The sequence below is a fragment of the Bacillus rossius genome, chromosome 1, assembly GCF_032445375.1.
Source record: "Bacillus rossius redtenbacheri isolate Brsri chromosome 1, Brsri_v3, whole genome shotgun sequence".
Taxonomy (NCBI): domain Eukaryota; kingdom Metazoa; phylum Arthropoda; class Insecta; order Phasmatodea; family Bacillidae; genus Bacillus; species Bacillus rossius.
Window position 1 is genome coordinate 257,890,988 of NC_086330.1, and position 21,764 is coordinate 257,912,751.

A 21,764-nucleotide genomic window follows, 5' to 3' on the forward strand; every position below is an offset into this window, starting at 1 on the left:
ATATTTAAATACGGTTCTCTTTAACAGCTAATATTTAAACTATTAATTAAATTACAACAATTTATATGTCAATAAACAAATTAATCACACACTTTTGTTCAGAGAGAGCCACATGTCGAACCCAGTTCGTCTCTTACCGCGCACCTCCGTACCAACACACTGCCTCGCATCACTCACTCGTCCGCTGCACACACAACACCGTCCCGGAAGCTTCGGTCCCACTATCGCTCGCCAGGGGCCAATCACCCTCTTCGCTCCAATGAGTCACTCGTCCTGCACTGTCGCCGGTGTAGCCACCCGCCTGTCACTCCCCCGCCGGAGGTCGGTGTCGTCTTACACACCTGGCAAGTCCCGCCCTGGGGAGGTCCCGTAGCCCTCACATCGAGGTCGACGTAGCACCCGAAGTTGCGAGAGTAACGACGTCCTAGTTACGACACTTCTCGCGGAAGAGGCTCTGGGAACGTGCCGTTCACTCAAGAGGAGCAGACAGGCACCACTGCTCACCGGATGACTATGTAGCGCTACCTGTGCCCAGGAGGCGAGGCCTCCCCTGGACTCCCCGCTGGCCGGCGCACCGGGCTGACCGACCTGCCTCTTTTCCAGCAGCTTGAAAACACAGGCCTACCTCGTCTCTAGCATCCTCGTTATAATATATATATATAGATATGACTCGTAAAATATATATTTTGTTATCTCAGATCAATTATTTTTAATTTTATTTCTCGGCGTGCCTGTCCTCGCAGTTCCAGTCATTTCATTAAAAATCTAGCACAGCACAGGAGCCGTAACCAAATGTCACCTGCAAAATTTATCGGGTAGCGTTAAACCGTACGAAAGAGACCAAGGCGTTAACGATGGATAACGAGACGCTAAACCGTCTGCACGGCCTTGCAGGCGTGCTCGGCTCGTGTCTTCTGTAGCGACTGACAACATAGTATTCTCTTTCCATCACTTACAAGGAACTCAATGTCCTTATATGTTAGATGTATATTAAAACAAAACATGCCTAGAACTGTTTCAAAATGGCTAACAGTTATACTTTATTTATGTGAGAACTGTATAGAGCGCAGAACATTAAGAGATAATGAAATGAAGTTCGGGAGGAAATACTGCACCAGAGTCGTGCAAGAGTGGCGAGACGGCGCGACTGACCTGTGTGGGAGGTCCTCTCCTCCTGATCGCGCGCGGCAGGCCTGGCCAGCGCCTGCAGGCTATGCAGCCTGCCGCGCACCCGTGTGATCATGCCCATGCTGCACCTCGCTGCAAGGTCGCTGCAACACACAGCACGCAGCAGGCCGGGTCAGCCACACTCTCCTCTCGGTGCCAGTCGGTACCTCCTGTCCTGTCTCCTGGGTTAGGTGTTCATCGTGCGCTATAGTTCACAGCAATGGAAGCCACAACCCTAACTAACAGTTCCCGCATTATACTCGTAACAATATTTTTTCTTACTTAGCAGGTATTATTGCTAAAAGAATAATACAATTTATTTAAATTAACTTCTTATTATATATAATGATTCATATAGTCATTGTTAAAAAACCCACTCGAATATGTAACAAAATAGCCTACATTTATTAAGAAAACAGCACAACGATTAAATCGTATTACAAAACTCTTCACCTTACACATAGAGATCTGAGGAGAGCGTACTCGCTTCGCCACAACCATAGTAATAAACTAAAGTCGCACACGTAAAAGTGCCTCTACCATAGATAAACACATATGCATAGTACACTCGTACACTTACATATGAACACCTCTCGCTAGTCAGACCCCAATAATAAAATACACTCACATTCCAACACTTGCTACCAACACATACTAATATATTATAAATTGAATGCTTATGTTCTTAGTGGTTTAAGTATAAACATATAATTACACTTTTGCTTTAGGTACTCACACTTACTATAACGAAGGCAACAAAACGATCACTGCACTTATAATTCCTTATTGCAAAAATATATTTGTATAAAAATTTATACACTGAACGAATTTCCATTGCACGACAATACCACAAACGGGTAACTTTTATAATCTAACAATTAATTAATTACGCTGGCAATATTTGCGAGCCTGTAGGCAGCCACACGAAGACAGAGGGCGCGACAGCGACCTGCCTGCTGCTGGTATGTCTGGCATAGGGCCGAGGGCGAAGGGTCTCGCGCGCAGGGACGACAGCGTGACTGTCTCAGATACAATAACGGCAAATATTGACTTTGCTAATTTTAACATTTTTTTTACTTGTGCTGAGCGAGTTCTGCGATGCCATCCATTTCCTGTGCGGACGAGAGTGCGCTATCATCATCGCTGCCCCTGCCGTACTGCCAGCAAGGCCAACATTTATACTACTTCGTCCATCTCAAAGTTCAGATGCACATCTGTGTTGTGGATGTTGCCGAGATATTAATTATTGAAGCCTTCAGCACTAACGCTTATAATGTGAAGACTGTAACTTAGCAATAAATAAATATTTTTAACTCCTTTTCTTCTAGCTAATATAATACAAAGCCTACTATTAATAAAATTTACTATCAAAAATATTATTATTTTTCCATATGTTATGAATATAATTGGAAAATTGTCATTTTGATCACTCGTATACATGACATATGGTCAAAATATTTTATATTCAGGAATCGTGATCTGGGACTAAAAACAAGTTCAAATATTGGGACTTTTTGTTTAAGCTGTAAAAACCTCGGCCGTGGATTTGTGTTGCGCCGGGAGGGGGGTGGGGTTGATCCGCGCCTGGCTGGCTCCGGCGTCAGATCTCTCAGATCACTCGTTAATATCAAGAAGTGCGTACGTTTTCAGTTTCTTTACTTTCCGGACAAGACAGCTGTTGTGAATCTTAACAGTACCCCATATCAATAAATCCGGTAATGGTTTTCAGAACAATGCCTACTACAGTTTTATGTGCATGATAATTATTTAGTTCTGTGTTTACCCATAGCATATCTAAGAGAACCCAGAACTAACGAACACACACATTACAGAAGATATAAGGTAATATATATTACCAGGATATCTACATGTATTTTTGTTAAAGCTGTGATTTCTGCAACAGCGTGTGTTTACTTTTCTGCGTTTTGTTGAGAATTGTTCACAAACCACGTTCATAACTATACAGCTTGTTAGGATTACACCTATACCAAAAATTTGATAGTGACAGAGAAAATAGTATCCCTTGTATCAACACACCAACTAAGTAGGTAATATTTGTAGTAGATTCTCGTTACAGTAGATTTTGAAAGGGATTGTGTTACATAAGTTTATTGCGTAAAAAATTGTTCAGAATAGGGTCTAACCATATGTGTATTCTTGAGACCTCTCGGATCTCCCTGCGCGCATTGACTAACTTTCCCTCCCGAGGCGTGGCAAAAGAGGGGTGGAAACCAATCGTATAGGTTTATACTCGTTGTTTATCCCACAAATACGTAAGTATACAAACTTTTTTCAGATATCTACATATTAAAATGCGATTGCCAAGGCATGGATGAACAAACTCATACAATCAAATTTATTTTATAGCTAAGAAAAATAACTGCACCGATATTTAGCAGAAGTGCTTAAGTACCCGTTTAACACATATTTGCCAATTTTAGAACTTTGAAACAGGATAAAAAAGCACTTTTCTCCATATGAATGCACAATAATTAATTGTGTAACTTTCCAATTGGATTTTGTGACACCGATTTCCGCTTTTGAGTACTGACAAGAAATTGGGCTGTGTGTAGCATGAACGTGATTTTGTCAACATTAACTACGGTTCCATTAACCATAAGAAATCCATGCATTTGTATTGGTTTGAGAGCAAGCTCTCGCCAAACAATTAATTCAGGCTTTTCAACCAAAATATATATCTTTGCTTTGACGTCTTTCCCCAAAAAAACCAACATCAAATTTCTGAAATATTTATCTGCCGTTAAAGTTGCTGCATTCTAGCTTATTTGATATTGAGGGTGATTCATTTACAGAAAAAAAATCTTGGTTTTTCCCCCGTTTACTTTAATTACTTTCCTGAGCACTGTTTTATTTGCATCAATGTATCAACATATCAAACTGGTTTTTACTATTTCCCTTTCCATTTGTCAGAATTCTTTCTACTGTTGATATTGAACCACCGACTGCAGCACTGATTCACACACACAATGCAAGAACCAGGAAGATGCACGCCTTCAAAGACCCGGCACTAATGAGAAGGTTACCTTCCTCAGTCCTCCAATAAGAACAATATTGCTAGAATCGCTGAGTTAATAGTCTCGTAGTTCTCAAAAGCGTTTCGGGCCAAATAGAACGTCGAAATTTCACTGTAATGTGTTCCAGCATTGTAAACTAAATATCCCGTGCTTTTCCCCACAGTGGTATATCCTATTTAAATTCCTACGTAGAAGCCATTCTGTACATTGGATCGTGTTACATGAAACCCCAGACATCCGTGTGCGAACGATTTGTAGCATGTATGTTTTTCTGACAGTAAAAAGGGCTAAAACCGGTGTTTACACAAAACATTTTTTGGAATGAAAAATTCTAAATACAGCATTGTAAGTCGTACAAAGACGTTCAGCATATAATTACTTGGTAGCCGACAAAGTCCCATAGAAAATCGTTACAAACAAAATGCCGCACACCAGTCCGTTTCCCGGTGCGTAGAGGCGAAGAGGCGTGCCATGCACGAGCGAGTGTCGCCCTTAAGCGACCCCGCGATTTTAGAGCTCGTGCGCCGAACCTGACGAGTGCCTTAACACGAGAAACCAAAACTGTTATATCTGCAGAGAAAGCAATTATTGCGAATCATACATCATGTTAAAATAAAAAATTTGGTTCGCATTCTTTTCTTTGGTCGAAATTTAAATCCGCACTTTGACATTTACAATACCAAGAAACCCCACAAATAACTTCCATAGGTCAGTAACATGCGATGTTCATAAGCCGACGCGGTGCCAAGTAGGCCAACTGCCAGACTCACCGAGCAGCTGTTTCTGACGTTAACGCGCCCGAGGCATAAACACCTCACGTGTCTTCACTGCGTCACTGAATGTGTGACCGTTCCCTGAAAATGTGGTCAGTTAAAATGCAATAGTGGAGCTTTTCTCCGTTAAAAAATACCGTGTTTAAAAATATTCACATTACTTTGGGATTTTGACTTAAGTGCTTTCAAATAATAAATTCTTTTAGTACAAAACCCTATTCAAAAAATATTGATCTTGGAGTGCATTTGTGTAAGTAATGCGGGATGATAAGTGCGGCGCTCATTGGAGATTCTATCGCGGTATCGCCTCTAAGCGTAATGCTCTGAACTGGCATGTAGTATTCTCGTCGTGCATTAGACAACTATGGTATTTGAAAAGTAACTGTAACACCACATGGTGAATAAATGAAGGTAAAGGTGTAGTGAAAGTCCCTTGAGTGCTTTCCAAACGCTCTACACAGTGTTTCATGCCAAAAAATTATTTTGAAAACGTATTTTTAACTATTTTTCACTATTCTAAAAATACAGTTTAAAAACAAAATCTAGAAACAAAACAATTCATCCACCCTCAGAGTATTCTTAAATGCCTTCCGTAAACAGACACCACTCTGAGATCTTGATTAGTTTGTAAATCAGTGGTTTTTCATGAAGTTTGCACACCATATGTATGTAGGTCATAAGTGAGCCGAAATGCCCGAGAGAAAACAAACGATTTACTAATTGAAGGCATATGCGACCCGCACTTTCTCCGTCGGTTCAGATAACCTTATTTGTGGATGCACTCGGTGCGGTTGCACGCACTGAGCGGTCGAGACGTGACCTCTGAGGTTGGGAACGGACTTGGTCGTGAGCCAAGCACGGCTCATGGCGGTAGGGACTTGGACTTGCCTCCTCACCACGCCGCAGCGCGCTCGGCTACCGACTTGCGCAGTGGGCAGAGATGCGCAGAGTCGCGAGATTAAAACAAACTTTATTTAAATTTATTCACAGTATAGAACTCGTATGACGCACTTGAACTACTGAGAATGTAATATTTATTCCTGTTATACATGTATAATTACACACGGATGAAAAAAATTTTTTTGCATTGTCCAATAGAAAAGCAAGTTATATGTAATATGTAAAACAATGACTAACACAATGTGCGTGGCAGCACGTTTTGGTCACATCGAAGAAAGAAAATTAACAATTGAATATTTTTGTCGCACAGGGCTGTTCAACAGCCTATTTGGTTCATAATGTTTGAGTTTCTTAAACAGTAATATTTAATGGTGAATTATACAAAACTTAACAAACAAAATTGTGACATAAAATTCCTAACTACGTGCCGAGTTAATAATAGATTTCCTGACTTTAACTTACCATTTTACCAATCGTTCCTTCCCCCACTACAGACTCGGATGCACATGATGAAACTAAACCGAATACATATTTAACAGGGCGTTTATTCATTTTATTTATTTGTCTTGAATAAGGAATGGGAAGAGCTGTTATTGCATGAGAACATCGAAAATCGTGGTTCAGGCAGAAGGCATTTCAATACTAATTGGTGTTTGACGATTATAAAACTCTAGCCGCTGAAAAGTGTGTTATCATGATCACTCTTTTCCACAGCTATGTAACTGACACAGGTACTGAGATCTGGCATGTTTGTGACTGTACTGGTGGTATTTTAAAAATAAGTGAATATTCCAGTCCATTCCATATCACAGCAAATTTGACTACTAATCCACACATACTCCAGAAAAGGCAAAGATTTATTTGGCTATCAGGAGACATAACACAACTCTTTGACTCTAATCACACAGAATTTCTTCACCTGAGCGGTAGGTGTTTACCATTGGCTCAAGGTATTGTCGAGCGAGACTGAAGGATGGTCCAATGTTGTATGATCAGCGAAATGGCAAAGTTATATTGTCATTAAAGGCACGTATTTTTCGAAACTGAATTGTTAACTCCTTAATTACAATTGTTACTTTTCTTCGCACTGCAATCGTAACGATCAAACCTCTGCAAAGTAATCACACCTTATAAATAACATACAGCTCGTTTCGTTCCACCGAGTGAAGTTTAAAACTGGTCTACTTTTGTTGCTACTTGCTTGATTTCTATTTTTATTGGTCGTTTATTATTCGACAAATAGCTGACGAACGTAAAAGTTAGGGAATCAAGCAATATTGTTATTGTTTCATTAATCTTATAATAATATACACATGTAAAACAACAAGAAAGAAATGTGATCCAAGATAACATACACAAACCGAGTTACAGGCGCTATGAACTGACCCAGTGTAACTAAGGCTGGAGTGCGACAGTGCGAGGTACTTACCTGAGGCTCGTAGCACCGTCCAGGTGCCGGCTTCAGAGCTGGCCGTGCGTCTGGCCCAGGTCAGGCATCTGCCCGACAAGTCACTTGCACGAAAATAGCCCGCGGCGGCGGGGGAAACTACCTCGCACGCAGTCACGAGGCCACGCCTTCTCCCCCCACCCCTCCTTCACACCCGAGCCCACACTCGTGCAGCTCGAACAGCGTCATTGCTAACTTAATTAAATCACGGCATTTTACACTAAGGAATTTTACTGATATTATAATATAATTATGATCGTAAATTAAATGAAACTTACATTTTATAATACATGACTTATTTAATATGTGAGAAAAGGAGAGAAATATATAATTAATTACTGAACCATGTAAAAATTCTGTACGACACTCGCCATACTTAAAGCCCCGCCTACCTGGGCACACATTCGATGTGCAGAGATTCAGAAAAAACTACGGAATTTAAAAATATTCTCGAGATATCCGAATGGGGTCTGTTTACGAAAAGAATTAAGTAATACGCTGAGGGTGGATGAGTATTTCTGTGTACGTATTTAATTTTTAAACTGTATTTTCAGAAGAGTGAAAATGGCTAAAATGCGTGTTTTAAAATCATATTTAGGCATGTTAAAATAGTAGAGATTCTTGAAAGCACTCAAGGGACTTACATTTCACCTTTATCTTAATTCCTCTGCCATATAATGTTATGGTTACTGCACAAATGTCACAGTTTCCCTGTGCACGACGAGAAGACTGCGCGCCAGTTCAGAGGCGACACCGCGCTAGAAGCACCAGAGAGAGCAGCACTTGTCAGCCTGCGAGGCGAGCCAACAGCCCAGCGGAGCTGAAAGGGCCCGAGCGACACGTCTTCTCCCTGGGCTTGAGGTCGGCGCGGCCCGTGTTGTATCCAGTCCTCGGGCCGCATCTGTGGCGAGACTCTGCGGCCGCGTTGTGAGACTACATCTTCCCCCATCCAGCAGCACGACTCCCACAGCCTCCTCGGCCAGAACTGCAGCCAGTTCTAGCAACTACACCAGAGACAGCGCTTTGCTAACAACCAACAACCAGAGGAGTCATATCAGCTTTATAACTGGGTTGGCATGCTGTACCGTTAACCCGGGGGGGGGGGGGGGGGGGGGAGTCACTGTTGCGGCAACAGTGTTGCCGTTTCCGGACTTTATGTCGCTCATTCTTGTTCTTTACGCATCTATTTTTGACGTCAAGCCTGCTACTCAACTATTTATATTTAACATTATAAAATACAAGTTTCAATAAACATTTTATTTTTCTGCGCTAAAGAAAGCTTGATTAATTATGAATGAATAAAGTGCCATGCTTATAATATTTTATTTTATAATTGTTTGTTAATATTGATGATTTTTCTTCAAAATGGGGTGACTAAATATTGGGATCGACAATTATGAGTGGCAACTGCCACACCTTGCCACCAAATAATTACGCCTAAGCTAACAACACAGGCTAGAGTATTTAAAATAACTTAGTGGCAAGAGGTGCGAATACAAAAATATTTTATAGAAAAATTGTTACATTTTATATAATATTATGTGATGTCAAAAATGATTAGCTTCTTTTTAACACCACCCTTAAAACACTGGAGGTTTATCCCCCCCCCCCCCCCCCCCCCGTAAATTTGTACGGTTATTCAAAATTCTAAGAGAAAATAAAGTTATTTTTATTGTCATTATATTAGTATCATAAGTTTTGAACGTATACATAATTCATACTGGGCATTCTGTTTGCAATATATCGGATAGACTTGCTGACAACGCCAGGTTATCTCACAAAATTCTGGAACTGCACGGTTTTAGTCTCTATGTTCCACCGTGTGCCAGCGCTGCCGTATCTCCGCTGACAACAGATCTCATCGCTACTGTGTGCTGAGACAGTGTTCGGCCCGCTCGAAAAATTTGATCACATTCTTACTATATATGATTTTATTATAATTATAATTATAATTAAAGGAAGTGTTTTTGATTTTTTGGAAATTTTTAAAGTAATACAGATTATTAATGTAACCCGCAATTCTTTCTTGATTAATGCACATGATTTCTGAAAATGTTAGTTCTTCATTCCCTCAGTGAAATAAAAATTCGAAGATTAAAACTAAATCACAACCACAAGAAAACTGAAATATGTAAGTTGTAGCATACAATTAACTAGAATTATTATTGTTTTAGTGCTAAATAAACTGACACTTCTTTCATAGTAAGCGTAAATGTATTCATCCAAGATATTATTATATGTTATTAAGTGTGCTAGGTGCTTTGATAAACGCAGGAGATAATCAATGTACTTCGGAAAAGCTTTTCAAGACAAGAATAAAGTTAAACAATGCAATGAAGGTCATGACCAATTGTTCTTGACTATCTTCCCTATCAACGCCAACTGCTGCGCTGTATTTATTTTAAGATAGAATAAAATATGTACATTATAAGCTCAACATATATATTACATTTCAACGCACACGAGAGCACTATATTGAGAATATCTTCGTTTCAAGTAGATAATCGTTGGGAGCTTTCTCGACCTGAATGTATGACTTTTAAATACAAGTATGAAATTGTTATGGAGAAGTTTGTGATTAGGATTCCAATACGGATCCCGTCAGAAAGGCATTTATTTTCAGCCACTTGAAACACAGCGTCATACTGAGAAAATATACATTTATTTTAGCTATAAGAAAACGCAGAATCCTACCTAATGAAGAGTAAAGTTGACATGTTTATTCAAGGTTACCAACCAATTTTGTTTAGTTATTTTTTAAATTAATTTACTTGGTTACTGTTTCAGAGAGTGCAGTTATTAATTTCTCTCCAGTATCCTACTTCACATACTTCACGTTAACAGCCCTCGGACACAATGCTAGATGTGTGACCAAAAAGTAATGTTTTGTATCAACGGCTTACGCTAACAACCAGAACTTTATGTATTCTTGCCTTGTATTTTATCTGATATTTCAATTTGCTTCATGTACATCGCACGTTATCGTTTTGCATAGCTCTATTAGAGCTTTTCTTATAATCCATGTATACAGATAGTGCAATACGGAGTACACGGTGACCCAGAAGTCATAGAGCGGTGTGAGCCATTTCTATGAAGGCTGCACATTGAATAAAACTGGTCACTTATATTTTGAAATTAGGATCTTTATCAGCTTAAAATTTTATGGTAACATTTAATTGTATAAGCTAAATAATACTTCGTAAGAGGCAGTAAAAATGCAGAGCTGCTTTTTTGTAAAGTGATGTAGACAAGCGGAAGGAGGGGACCAAATATTTAATAGCATTGAGTGTCCACAATATACTAGTACCTTGTTTTATACTCTAGCTCACATGCTGCATGATAATAATAGAATAAATATGAATTTATATTCTGTGCAAGCTGCACAGCAAAAATAAAAAGTTTCTCACAACATTGAACAGCTAATTTTTCAACGGAACTATCATAATCTTGTGTTGCGGCGAACGGAGCTGGTGTGTTTATGAGGTTATCAAATCTCGTTGCAATGTTTTCGTTTTGAGTTTCAATGCAGTAACGGTTTGATATTTTATTACTGGTGCAAATTCATGTTCTATGTCAAACTGTTAGTTCAGATGACTAGCTTAAACAAAACGCCCGTGAGCAGAATATATAAGCTGGGTAGGAAATGCTGTCTTCATGCGTCCCGTGTACATCCGGGTGCGGTGTTGCGGTGAGGGTGAATGAGCGTCCCCCGCGGTGAATGGCGTGAGCGCAGGCGCCAGTGCGCTTGCGCAGTACGCGGAACGCGACACGGCGCCTCCAGTTCCCCCGCCGCAGGGTGTTGCGTCAGCATTGCCAACCTGGCGGCGCGCCTGCCAAGTGCCACGCACGCCGGAAACAACACACTCGCGCGCGTAAACATGTTTACCAGCGGCCCGCTTCTCTCGGCTCCTCTTCACAACACGCTCGCTTCTGTTTCACACGAACAACAACTAGCTGCATTAGGATCAAACTATTCTAGCTTCCAATTATTTGAGAAGAGACTGATATTAATTGTCTCTAGAAAAAGTGGTTAACACTTAAAAAAAATAATCTGATTTCAAGTCTGAATACTATAAGAAATAACAAAATATAATTTTAATTTAAATGTATTTATTTCAACGACAGTAATTAAAGCAGAATCAACCATAACCTCAACGTCAAACATCCAAACTTTCGCTCAGAACTACAAAACTTCGAAAATAAGTTAAATGGTATGAACATTTCTCATAGAACATGTTGAGTATTTATTTGTAAATTTAACTCTAAATGTAAAGTGAAATAAATACCTGTATACAGCAATGAATTTATAGTTATTTGCATTAAATTATTATGCAATGCAGGCTACCTATACAAAATAACAATTTTGTGTACATAATAAAGATTATAATATATGTATATTGAAGCGTGAGCCTTACCTCGTCGACGCCCGCCGGCTCCACCCCTCCCCTCCCCCTTGAGATTCCCTCGCGCCTTCACTTCTGACGTACGCGTGACGTAGGCTCCTCCCCTCTCCAGGCCTACCGATTGCTACACTAGTGCCCTCTAGCTTGGGTATATAAGCTCTGGTTTTAGCATAGCTGTCTGGAGCGGATGTGAGTGGTTTGTGTTTACACTCACCGCCAGGGGCGCTTGCGTCCCTGGCCATCAAATTCCAGTCCCGGAGAAGACATCAAAGCGGACCTAAAGTCCAAGTGCCCAACCCCCGCATGGTAGAATCTTTATACTCTGGCCAACTCTTCATCCAGACCATCCTCTGTCTCCTGTACTTTCCTACATTTAATGCATGCAAACTTGCATCCCACATGAGAGTGCCCAGGGTTTTCCCTGTGTCTATGCAGGTTTTACCTGGGCCCAACTTAACTAGTAGTTTAGACTAGAGATAAGAGTGAGGGGAGTTAGTCATGGCAACAATCGCTGCCATGGCTGGCCAATCCCCTCCTAGCACATGATGCATGCGACCCTCTCCCCGCATGGCTAATCCCAGCATGACTAAGGCGTGATAGGCTTCGGCCTGAGACGCACTTAGGTCCCTCCCTAACCCGGACCCCTCCCAAACACACTTAGTTTTAGTTAGGTTACGAAAAAAAAAATAAGCTTGTTCTGTTCGGGTTCTCGGTTTCGTCGGTGGTGCTGCATCTTCGGCCATTCTGACGATGGCAAGCTTCATTTTCTGGTCGTAGCTTACTTTTTGACGTTTGGTAATTTGTGGCCATGCGTACTAAAGTTGCGTTAGTTTTGACACTGAGTTTCTGATTGCCCTTTGACGGCAGGCGTGGCCATTGTTCTACTTTATAGCTGCGTTAGTGGTAACTTGCGGGTCCCATTGTATAGCTTGCTTACGTTATTCGTGTATGCTAATTAGACCCCTTTTTTTTAACTTGGTCGCGCATTTCTCATCCTTAAGGTTCCGTGCTCAGTGATCCTTGTTACGCAGCTCCACGCCCAGACAGACAGCAATAATTTAATTATATATATATACATATTGATGTGTTCAAGCACTGTTACTTACGTCCTATTAGAATCAACGGTTTTACGTATTTGTTTGAGAGCTCATGTACTCACCCACGTAGGTATTGTAAACTGCTATTGAATGGGTATGCAAGTGTAGGTAATCCCATATCTGAGAATAGTATGTAATGCGGTAATCTTATTGTTACGGTATTTTATATTTTGTTTTAAAATTAATGGTGTCATTGTGCCATAGTGCCCTTAAACACGCCTCTTTGGAGAAGGTTAAATGTAACGTAACTAAGCCTCTTGGCACTTACTGGATCATATAGGCCCTATGCGTCGTATTTTTCTTATGTGCTATAAAGGTTCTTATTATATTGTCCTTTTGTCAAAATATTAATGCATTGTATAATACACTTATTTACGTATATATGTCATCTTGTTAGCATCTGTACTATTTATATTTTTGAATCTGAATTTATTGGATTATCATAATTTGAATAAATTTGGCTTTTGCTTTCTTGTTCATGATTAGTTTACCACACATTACGCTCTTTGTGCCCCTATCAGAAGGGGTTATTTGTCTCTGCGCGCTGTTGGTACAGTGCTGAGGTTGAGGTGGAGTGTGAGGTAACTTGCCTGCCCCCACCACGATACTTAAATATATATGTATATGTATGTATATGTATATGTAGCTGCTATAATGTTTCTCACACTTAGATTGCAGTACATAGTAAAATGTGATCACTGTACTCATATTAAAAATACTCAGATTGTTTTTAAAATTTACTGATTATTTATTTTATTACTATTTTTTTTGTAGTCGGTAACTATTAATAACACGACATTCCATAAAATTATGTGCTCTCTTCAAAGATAATTTTTTTTGTAATATGGCGTCTTGCAATTAAGACTCCTTAGAAATAAACAGAAAAATGTCATTTCCAAAATTCTCATTCCAAACTGTACTTTTCCAAATACAATAAAATACATTTCAACACACAATATTAAACATTGAAATAAATTTGTATTGCCTTACAAAGTTGTGTCTTAAAACGTTTTTGCTCTGGGTTGTATACTTGACAACAGGGTACACCCAAACAACGACAGCGCTAATGGCAGAAATCGTGCATTGTAAAGAGAAATTAACTGCTCATTTAAATGCACACTTCAATCTAAGGATGAGACGCGATATAGTCATATGTATCAAGTGATGTAACAAATATACTTGCTGCAATTAAAAAATATTTTTCTCGTTTTCAAAGGCTTGATTATCTTCTTAATATCACGATTTAAACCCGGGGGGTTTCATTAAATTAACAAAAAACCAAAGTTACACGACAGAAAATATTCGGCGCGTTGAAAATGCCTTGTGCATAGTAGGCTCCCCATAGGCAAATATGGCTGCGCAGGGCTACTGACACCTAGCAAGTTCTTTCCTCCATTGGCTGTGTTCCGCCATGTTGTTTACATTTGCGGTGGGAGTTGGCCGGGTTTATAAACTACGCAAGAAACGCAATGACGCAAGAAACATAAGGCGCAAAATTTTCAATAACGACTTTTCAAATACTCGTTCTAAACCACGTAACGCGCAAACACGGAACGCAAGTATCGAACTTTCCACTTATTACATTTATGCTTGCGTTTGCGCCTTTTGTATTTGTAACGGAAACTTTTAAATACGTAGACTTTATGGGCATAGAAGACAACCGAAGTTTTTTTTTATACATCAGTTTTTCACTTATTAAACTTACGCACAGTGAAAGAAAGTAACAATTTTAAATCATATAATTGAAAATTTAATATGTCTTCATGTTAAACTAAAGAAGCCCGGGGAGAAATTCGTTATCTACTGTTTTAAAATTTTAAGATATATGGTTGTTATCGACTTACGACTTCCGTGCTTTAAAAACGACTGCAATTTTCTTGCGTTTTCTGCGTGTTGTCTTATCGGGTCGTTGCGTTCCTTGAGTAGTTTATGAACCTGCATAGTGATAAACAGGGCAGTTTCGCTTCTGTAGGTCACGCCGTTCTGTGCGCACGCTGGTCAACCCGCAGCCAGAAGCAAGGCCGGCACATGAGTAGGTGGCGTACCGGGGTTTTTACAAGTAAGGGGTCACCCGGATCATGGTCGCTAGCGAGTCACGCTCATGAGGCGAGGGTCGTGTGTTCGATACCGATGTGAGTCGATACAGAGAGATCCCGTCGGTTTGAGCCTCTGTAACGTAAACCAATAACACACCCTAGGCAGAGGGAGATGAAGACAGGTGACATTCGTGAGGTAATGTGGCGAACTAACCGTACTGAACGGCCGTAACACTCAGGGCCGACGTAGGTAGTGGTGAGGGACGGGGGTATGGGAAATTTATCCCTCATCCCCTGTAGTTATTAAACAATTTTGCAAGATATCGGTGAATGCGCTATGTTATTTTAGGTGATGCAAGGTGAATCACAAACCACAAATACAATGATACATTTTATGAATGTAACTGTCCAAATCCCTTGTTGAATTGAGTGTTTTTAATACAAAACATAATAATTATTGGTTTAAAATCTGCTCCGAAATAAATTCATGTGGCCGCTTCTGTTTACAGCATCATGTCTCGGCCTGCACGCCGCTTGTGAGTGCTTCAGGGAAAAACAAATCTCATTGGCTCGTGGCACAGACGGGTTCTAGTTCTAAATAAACAGAATAAACTGGTACTACTGCCATCTGTGTTTTCGGTAAGTAACTTGATAGCTTAAATATGATACATTAATTCACGTTTCAAGGAGCTTTAGTGTTAATACTAGTAAAGTACAATAACAGGTTTCGTGTAAGTTATGCGTTGTAAAATGTACATAAATCTAGAAATTCAGTCCCAGTAGTGCTAAGAGGCTTCAAAATAATGTTTTTCATGTCCGATTGACGTATCCGCATTTACATGGCCTCGCCACATCCGATTGGTCGGTGTCGCCATAGAAGTGCAAGTGAAACAAACATGGCGCTAAATAGCAATGCAGTTACAACACTCTTTTCCTCATCCTTAAACTTTACATAACGCGCTGAGTGTTATTATGTATAACTAGTTTTCATTTCGCTACTTCCGTTACGCTTTTATGACATCGCCTCGACTAAGACTCTTCCCTAGTTGTGAAGAGGTATCACTTCTAAACAGTTTGATAATTTGTTATTTATGTTTCAATCAACTTACGAAGGACATAAAGGACTACTCAATCACAATAGAATCATGTCACATGATTAAATTTTTTACCTTAATTATGGAAACAAATTATCAACTATTTCTATAATTTTTAACTTTAAAATTGTCTCAATTTGTTACGTAAGCACTCTAAATTCACATGAAAGAGCTTCGGGGGGAAAAGAAAATAGTGATTTTAGTGTAATATTAATTGATTTAGTAGTCTGATATGACATAAGTAAATTGATACACACGTAGTTACCCACTATACGGAAACTGCCGGTAACAGCCACAACAATATACCAGTAATACACACGGTGACCAAATCCAAACTGTTTGACTATTTATGAAAAAATATAATGTCGTTTACTAATAAAACAGGTATGCAAGTTCGAGTTAAGATTTTACTAACAAAATTACTGATTATTATAAAAATGTGAACATATGACATAATATTCCACCTAAAATTTACTAAGAATACATCTGTGGCCACACCAAGCAATCGGATGTGGCGAGGCCATGTAAATGTAGATACGTCAATCGCACTTGAAAAACATTATTTTGAAGTCTCTTAGCACTACTGGGACTAAATTTTCAGATTTATTTACATTTTAAAACACACAACGTACAAAAAACTTGTTATTGTAATTTACTAGAATTGACACTAAAGCTTCTTGACTCGTGAATTTATGTATCATATTGTAGCTATGAAGTTAAATGCCGAAAACACAGAGAGCAACAGTAGCCGTTAATGAGCTGATTTAGAACTACAACCCGTCTGTGCCATGAGCTCATGAGATTTGTCAATGATTAAAAAAATTGCGGATATATTTATAAATGTATGAAAACTGATTTCACTTACGCGGACATGAACTCACAAGAATCATCCTGGAGTACAACAAAACATTCAAAATTGGTTTAGTCTACAACATTATCACTCCCTTCTTCCAAGTTCGTGTTTTTACTGTTTACAACGTATCACAGAAATTTGGAGACAGGAACGCGAAAGGTTTCTACGAAAAGAGCCATTATTTACAAGGAAAAACTAATATTAATCTTTCGTGTATTTAAGTTGGTTTATTCGTAAAAATGTTTTTAATTTACTGTCAATTCTAACAACTATGCTGAAATCACTTTCAGAGATTGAACTAGAAACCCGATATTTCACATACAAATAAAGACTAATTTTCTAATTAACATAGTAAAAGGCAAATATCCTAAGGATTTGTCCTAACAATTACGGTGCATAATACCTCCCATGTATGTGTTTGTGTGTTTTTGATGTATAAACAGCTTAGCTAACGGTATACGGCATTTGGTAGGAGTGATTTCGAGAATGAATCTGAAGTTAATTGGAACGAAAATTTGTGAACATGGTGCTGCCATCTGTAGAAGTCTAAGAAATCACGAAAAGTTATGGACTCACGGATGCATTCGTATATATTAATTTTCGTGAATGCTCTAAGTGTATTGGTGTGCCAAAGTAAAATTTATAATAGTAAAACTGTCCGTTAATATATTATGTTATCATTTATAGTCATAAAAAGAAATAATGACAAATTAAAAAATACTTTAAAATACTAGAATTACAATTTTGACAACCCTTTAGTTAACACTGAAAAGTAGAGATAGCGCAGCGTTCATCATTCTATAGAGACACAAAAAATTGTTAGGTTACATATATTATACGCCATGATGAACATAGGAAATTCATGATGAAATTTATACTGTTAAATATTATTTGTTAAAATAAGCTCAATAAGGTTAACGTTTGTTTGTAATAAATTTTTACAGACTGATTTATGTCGTTTGGACTAAAATATATACATTCATGTACTTAGTGTTATAATATGTGTTTAAATGTTTCAGGTTAATTTCCTAAAATGTAACTATTGGACTGAAACTTTAAGTTTAAAAAATACTTCAAAGTTACCACGCGTTCTCGTGAAACCAGAAATTTTTTAATTTATCTTTGACACCATGTTTGTTCCAACAAAATTTTAATGGCTAGTAAATTATATGTATTTTAAGTTGCTATTATATCTTGATATGGCTATTCCAGTTTACGAAATGTATTCTAGCATAGTTTCACTACCACAAAGTTTACTTTGGCACAATAATTCGCTTAATATATGCATCGATGTCACGACAGTTAATATAGACGTTTACATGTTGCCACACTTGGGTCTGCCATCTTGACGACTTCGGCCTGTGGCTATCGCAGTTGCTGCATGCATGCACACTGGACTTTCAACCGGTTAAATTTTCGTTCTGTAATGCGCACTTATTTCATCGCATTTCTGGTGCATAATACTAAAATTTCACCTCCAACGTGCATAAAGTAGCATAACCTCAAAAACGCAGGCGAAGAAAATTACGGTCTAGGGGGAAATGTCACAGGCATTTACATGCGACATATTCGGCACAACTTACTGCTGTTCGGCTTGCCCTTAAATATCAATAGTTAGGTTTGAAAACGGAGAAAAAATTTACCATTTTTCCATAAAATGAATACTTTTCGTATATTTATCACGCTCAGCATTATTTTAAAGAATTTATACGTTAAAATTTGCGTCTTAGTTTCGTATTATAAATTTATTTGCAATGTCAGAAGACACAAACTTGCTCTTTACCGAGGTTAGATGTTTACACATCGCTGGCGAGTACTGTAAGACTCGCTCGCATATTAATTTTACTGTCAAATGTGTCCTATAGTATTAATAGAAACATAAAATCTTGGCAGGAACATGAATTCATTTAAACTATACATATTCAATACAAATTTGTAAAATACACCACACAAAATAGACGAAGTAAGCAGTAAATCACCGAGGTGCCACTTTCAAATGTTGTAAGTTACAGCTGGCTAAGGTCACAATATATAGGATAACTATCATGTCAAAATTACTTGATTCTGTTCTCATTATGCGTGTGTAGATAAAGTTCCGCGAAAGATACTCAGTCTTATCGCCTAAGGAAAATTCACTGCTCAAATCAGACGCTGATGATGTTTATTTTTATTGTTTTTCTAATAACATGTAGAATAGCAGTGCATGATTGACTTAGTGAAATCAGAGCTTAGGGAAATATACAGTAAGAGCAAAAGTTCCAATTGTAGGCGAGGGAGGGGGTGAAGTACGGAGGTTTGAATTACCTGCGATTTTGTCTTTGGTTTATTCTGACATTTTTTGATTGATTTTTGTTTATGTAATTGAATTCTATCAAGATATTTAGTTAATGTACACTAAGTGTTATATTGTAAGTTACCACGTGTTAAGTAAACTTAATATAATACTTTGATTTGTATCTCATTCTATCATGAAGCCAAATTGGTAGGGGGATTTCAGTGTACTACACGTACCAATATGGCAGCCGCTTGTTTACAATGTATCAGCTGTACCTGTATTGGAGGTTAAATTGGAGAAAAATGTCAACTAACTCATATAATTACATTTATATTATGAAGATACGTTTTGGATTTTTAGAATATATAAACATAATAACCAGTAATTTTTATATCTAATTTTCTTCCTAAAAGGTTAACTACAGTCCTTAAGCTAGAACAGCTGATACAAATTTAAACAAATGTCCGCCATATTGGTATTTGAAAATCAGAAAAAATGTGGAAAAAACGGTTTCACGTCTGACGGCTAATTCTCCATCTGTACCCTTCCTAATCTTTGAGAGAAATGCTTAAGAAAAGAAGAAGCAAGCTTGCCCGCTTGCCATCTTGTCCGCAAGAGGCGCGGGTAGCGACAGCGCGCTGCCTGTAGTCACGTGACGTTGTCCGCGCGGCTCGTGTTTGTGCCACCAATGTAAACTTTGCTCGCCGCAGTATTTATAGCGCCGGTTCAGTTCGACCTTGTGTTTCCAGGCGGAGCGCTACGAACAACACGTGTCAACAACAAGTCGCTCTAAATATTGGGCATGTACTGTGGTTTTATAAACTATTGCCATTCTTACCATCATCACTTAAGACATGCTTATATTGTGTTCGCAATTTCCAAAACTTGAAAAAATTATTGCAACAGTACATTTAGGGAATTATGTACACATAATGTAAACAATTTAATTACTTGCGTAAACGTAATGAACATCCAACCATTTCCTTAGAGAAAAACTAAGGGCGCGTGGGTTAATGATTTGGTTGGGCACATATCCTGTTATTTGATGAATTACTTCTCAAACCTCTAACAATTAAAAAAAAAGCTAAGGATTTTAAATGTTATCGTAACTCCAAACGTAACCTGAAATTTTCGTTTAACATGCAAATGTTAAAATAAATCGTATTAGTAATTGATTTGTGATTGCCATTCTACTATCAGGGTTAATTCACGCGCATAAACTCACCCTGATGCCCAGGACGCGGAGATTTTCCCCCTTGGCAGATTTGCCACGACGGCCTGCATGAAGCTCACTTTGATTACAAACTACAATGCGGACATATCGACATCACAAGTATATCCGATATTGGTATTGCAGATGCTATAAACAATTCTGATATGCGATACATTTTAAAATGGGGGCGTATGCAGGGTGGGGATTTCCTGAAATCCATGATTCCCACATACAATGGACATAATTTAAAAGCAAAAAGTGGGCATAGTGGTTCATCATCGTCTACGTCTCTCCCCCCCCCCCCAAGTCACATTCTGCGTATGCTCCTGATTAAGATGATATTGTTATATACTACGAATCATAACAATCTCTTTATCATACTCGGTCTAATTTATGGATTGAACCTTCTTTACAACTGGAAGGGTGATTCGAGGCGACAAATGATTACAGTGAGGTACTCGATGGTGGACACAGGGTTTGGAGAGGATGACCAAAGTTTAAAGTAAAGATTAAAAAGCTCTTCGAAGGCTTTTCTTTGCCAAGTTTCTTACGGATATTGAAGTGGGAGATTTAATCTATAACGCGCGCGGTGGCCAGGAACAAATCCTCTTTATTAGGTAAATCGTATTTGCAATTATTTAAATATTTTTTTAATTGTATATGTGCTCCGCACGCAATCCCCAGTCACCGCATGAAGCCTGCATCGCGCTCAGTCGCACGTTTCAACATGTTGAAAACTATAAATCATGCAACGTTTGACGTCAACATCTAAAAATTGATTTGAAACCTTTTTATGGTCATACGTCATTTCTGGACAAGAATGGACAAGAAAGATGAATACACATTACACAGATAAACAAGCCAAATCAGCTGATTTCAAATGTAAGATGCATATTCGGCACATATATAATTCCACGGAATGAATTAGAACGAGAAAAAAAATTGGTTGTCTGTAAAGTCGGTTTACGGACGATAGTTTAACGTGACAACGTTATAACAAAACATTGATGAAATGATTGCATACTTTTATGAATAAAATTGAATCATTTTTATTTTAATAATAAAAGAATAAATACTTGAAATTATACTAGTAATCAGATTTTTAAAATGCAAGAATAATTAACCTTTATTGCCGAAATTGTTGTTGTAATAAGCAATGAAAACCACATTAACTTTTCACTTCACTTTATAAACAGTCGACGAAAAAGTTCACGGATAGATGACTTGTAATTAATTTTAAAAACTGGCGTTTAGCTTTAAAGTTTAAATATAATTATGAACAAGTTTTCATATAAATAAACTCTAATCAAATATCTATAATCAATTATATGAATCACCATAATTTTTAGTCAATTGTAACATAACCTATTATTACTGCACTCGCCGACAGCGCAACGCAACAATGAGCGTAACGGGACACAGCGTAACGGAACAATGAGAGTAACGGGACACCGCGTAACGGAACAATGTG

At 38.4% G+C, this 21,764-nt stretch overlaps 2 protein-coding genes across 7 annotated transcripts in view; one reads left to right on the plus strand and one right to left on the minus strand.

The window, feature by feature from the left end:
- The window catches only part of LOC134527506 (uncharacterized), a 153,325-nt gene that overhangs the window by 77,235 nt on the left and 54,326 nt on the right, over positions 1-21,764 (minus strand). For 2 of the 6 annotated variants that reach the window (XM_063360231.1, XM_063360230.1), the window contains one exon: positions 1,153-1,271. In XM_063360231.1, the coding sequence (XP_063216301.1) occupies positions 1,153-1,271 (119 nt within the window). Of the gene's footprint in view, positions 1-1,152; positions 1,272-4,972; positions 5,596-7,304; positions 7,321-7,966; positions 8,082-8,105; positions 8,311-21,764 lie in introns of those variants that run through there. The other 4 variants (XM_063360233.1, XM_063360234.1, XM_063360235.1 and 1 more) reach the window with 4 other exon arrangements.
- LOC134527508 (neuroparsin-A-like) overlaps positions 1-21,764 on the plus strand; it is a 68,314-nt gene that overhangs the window by 26,433 nt on the left and 20,117 nt on the right. The gene's annotated exons all lie outside the window — the stretch shown is intronic.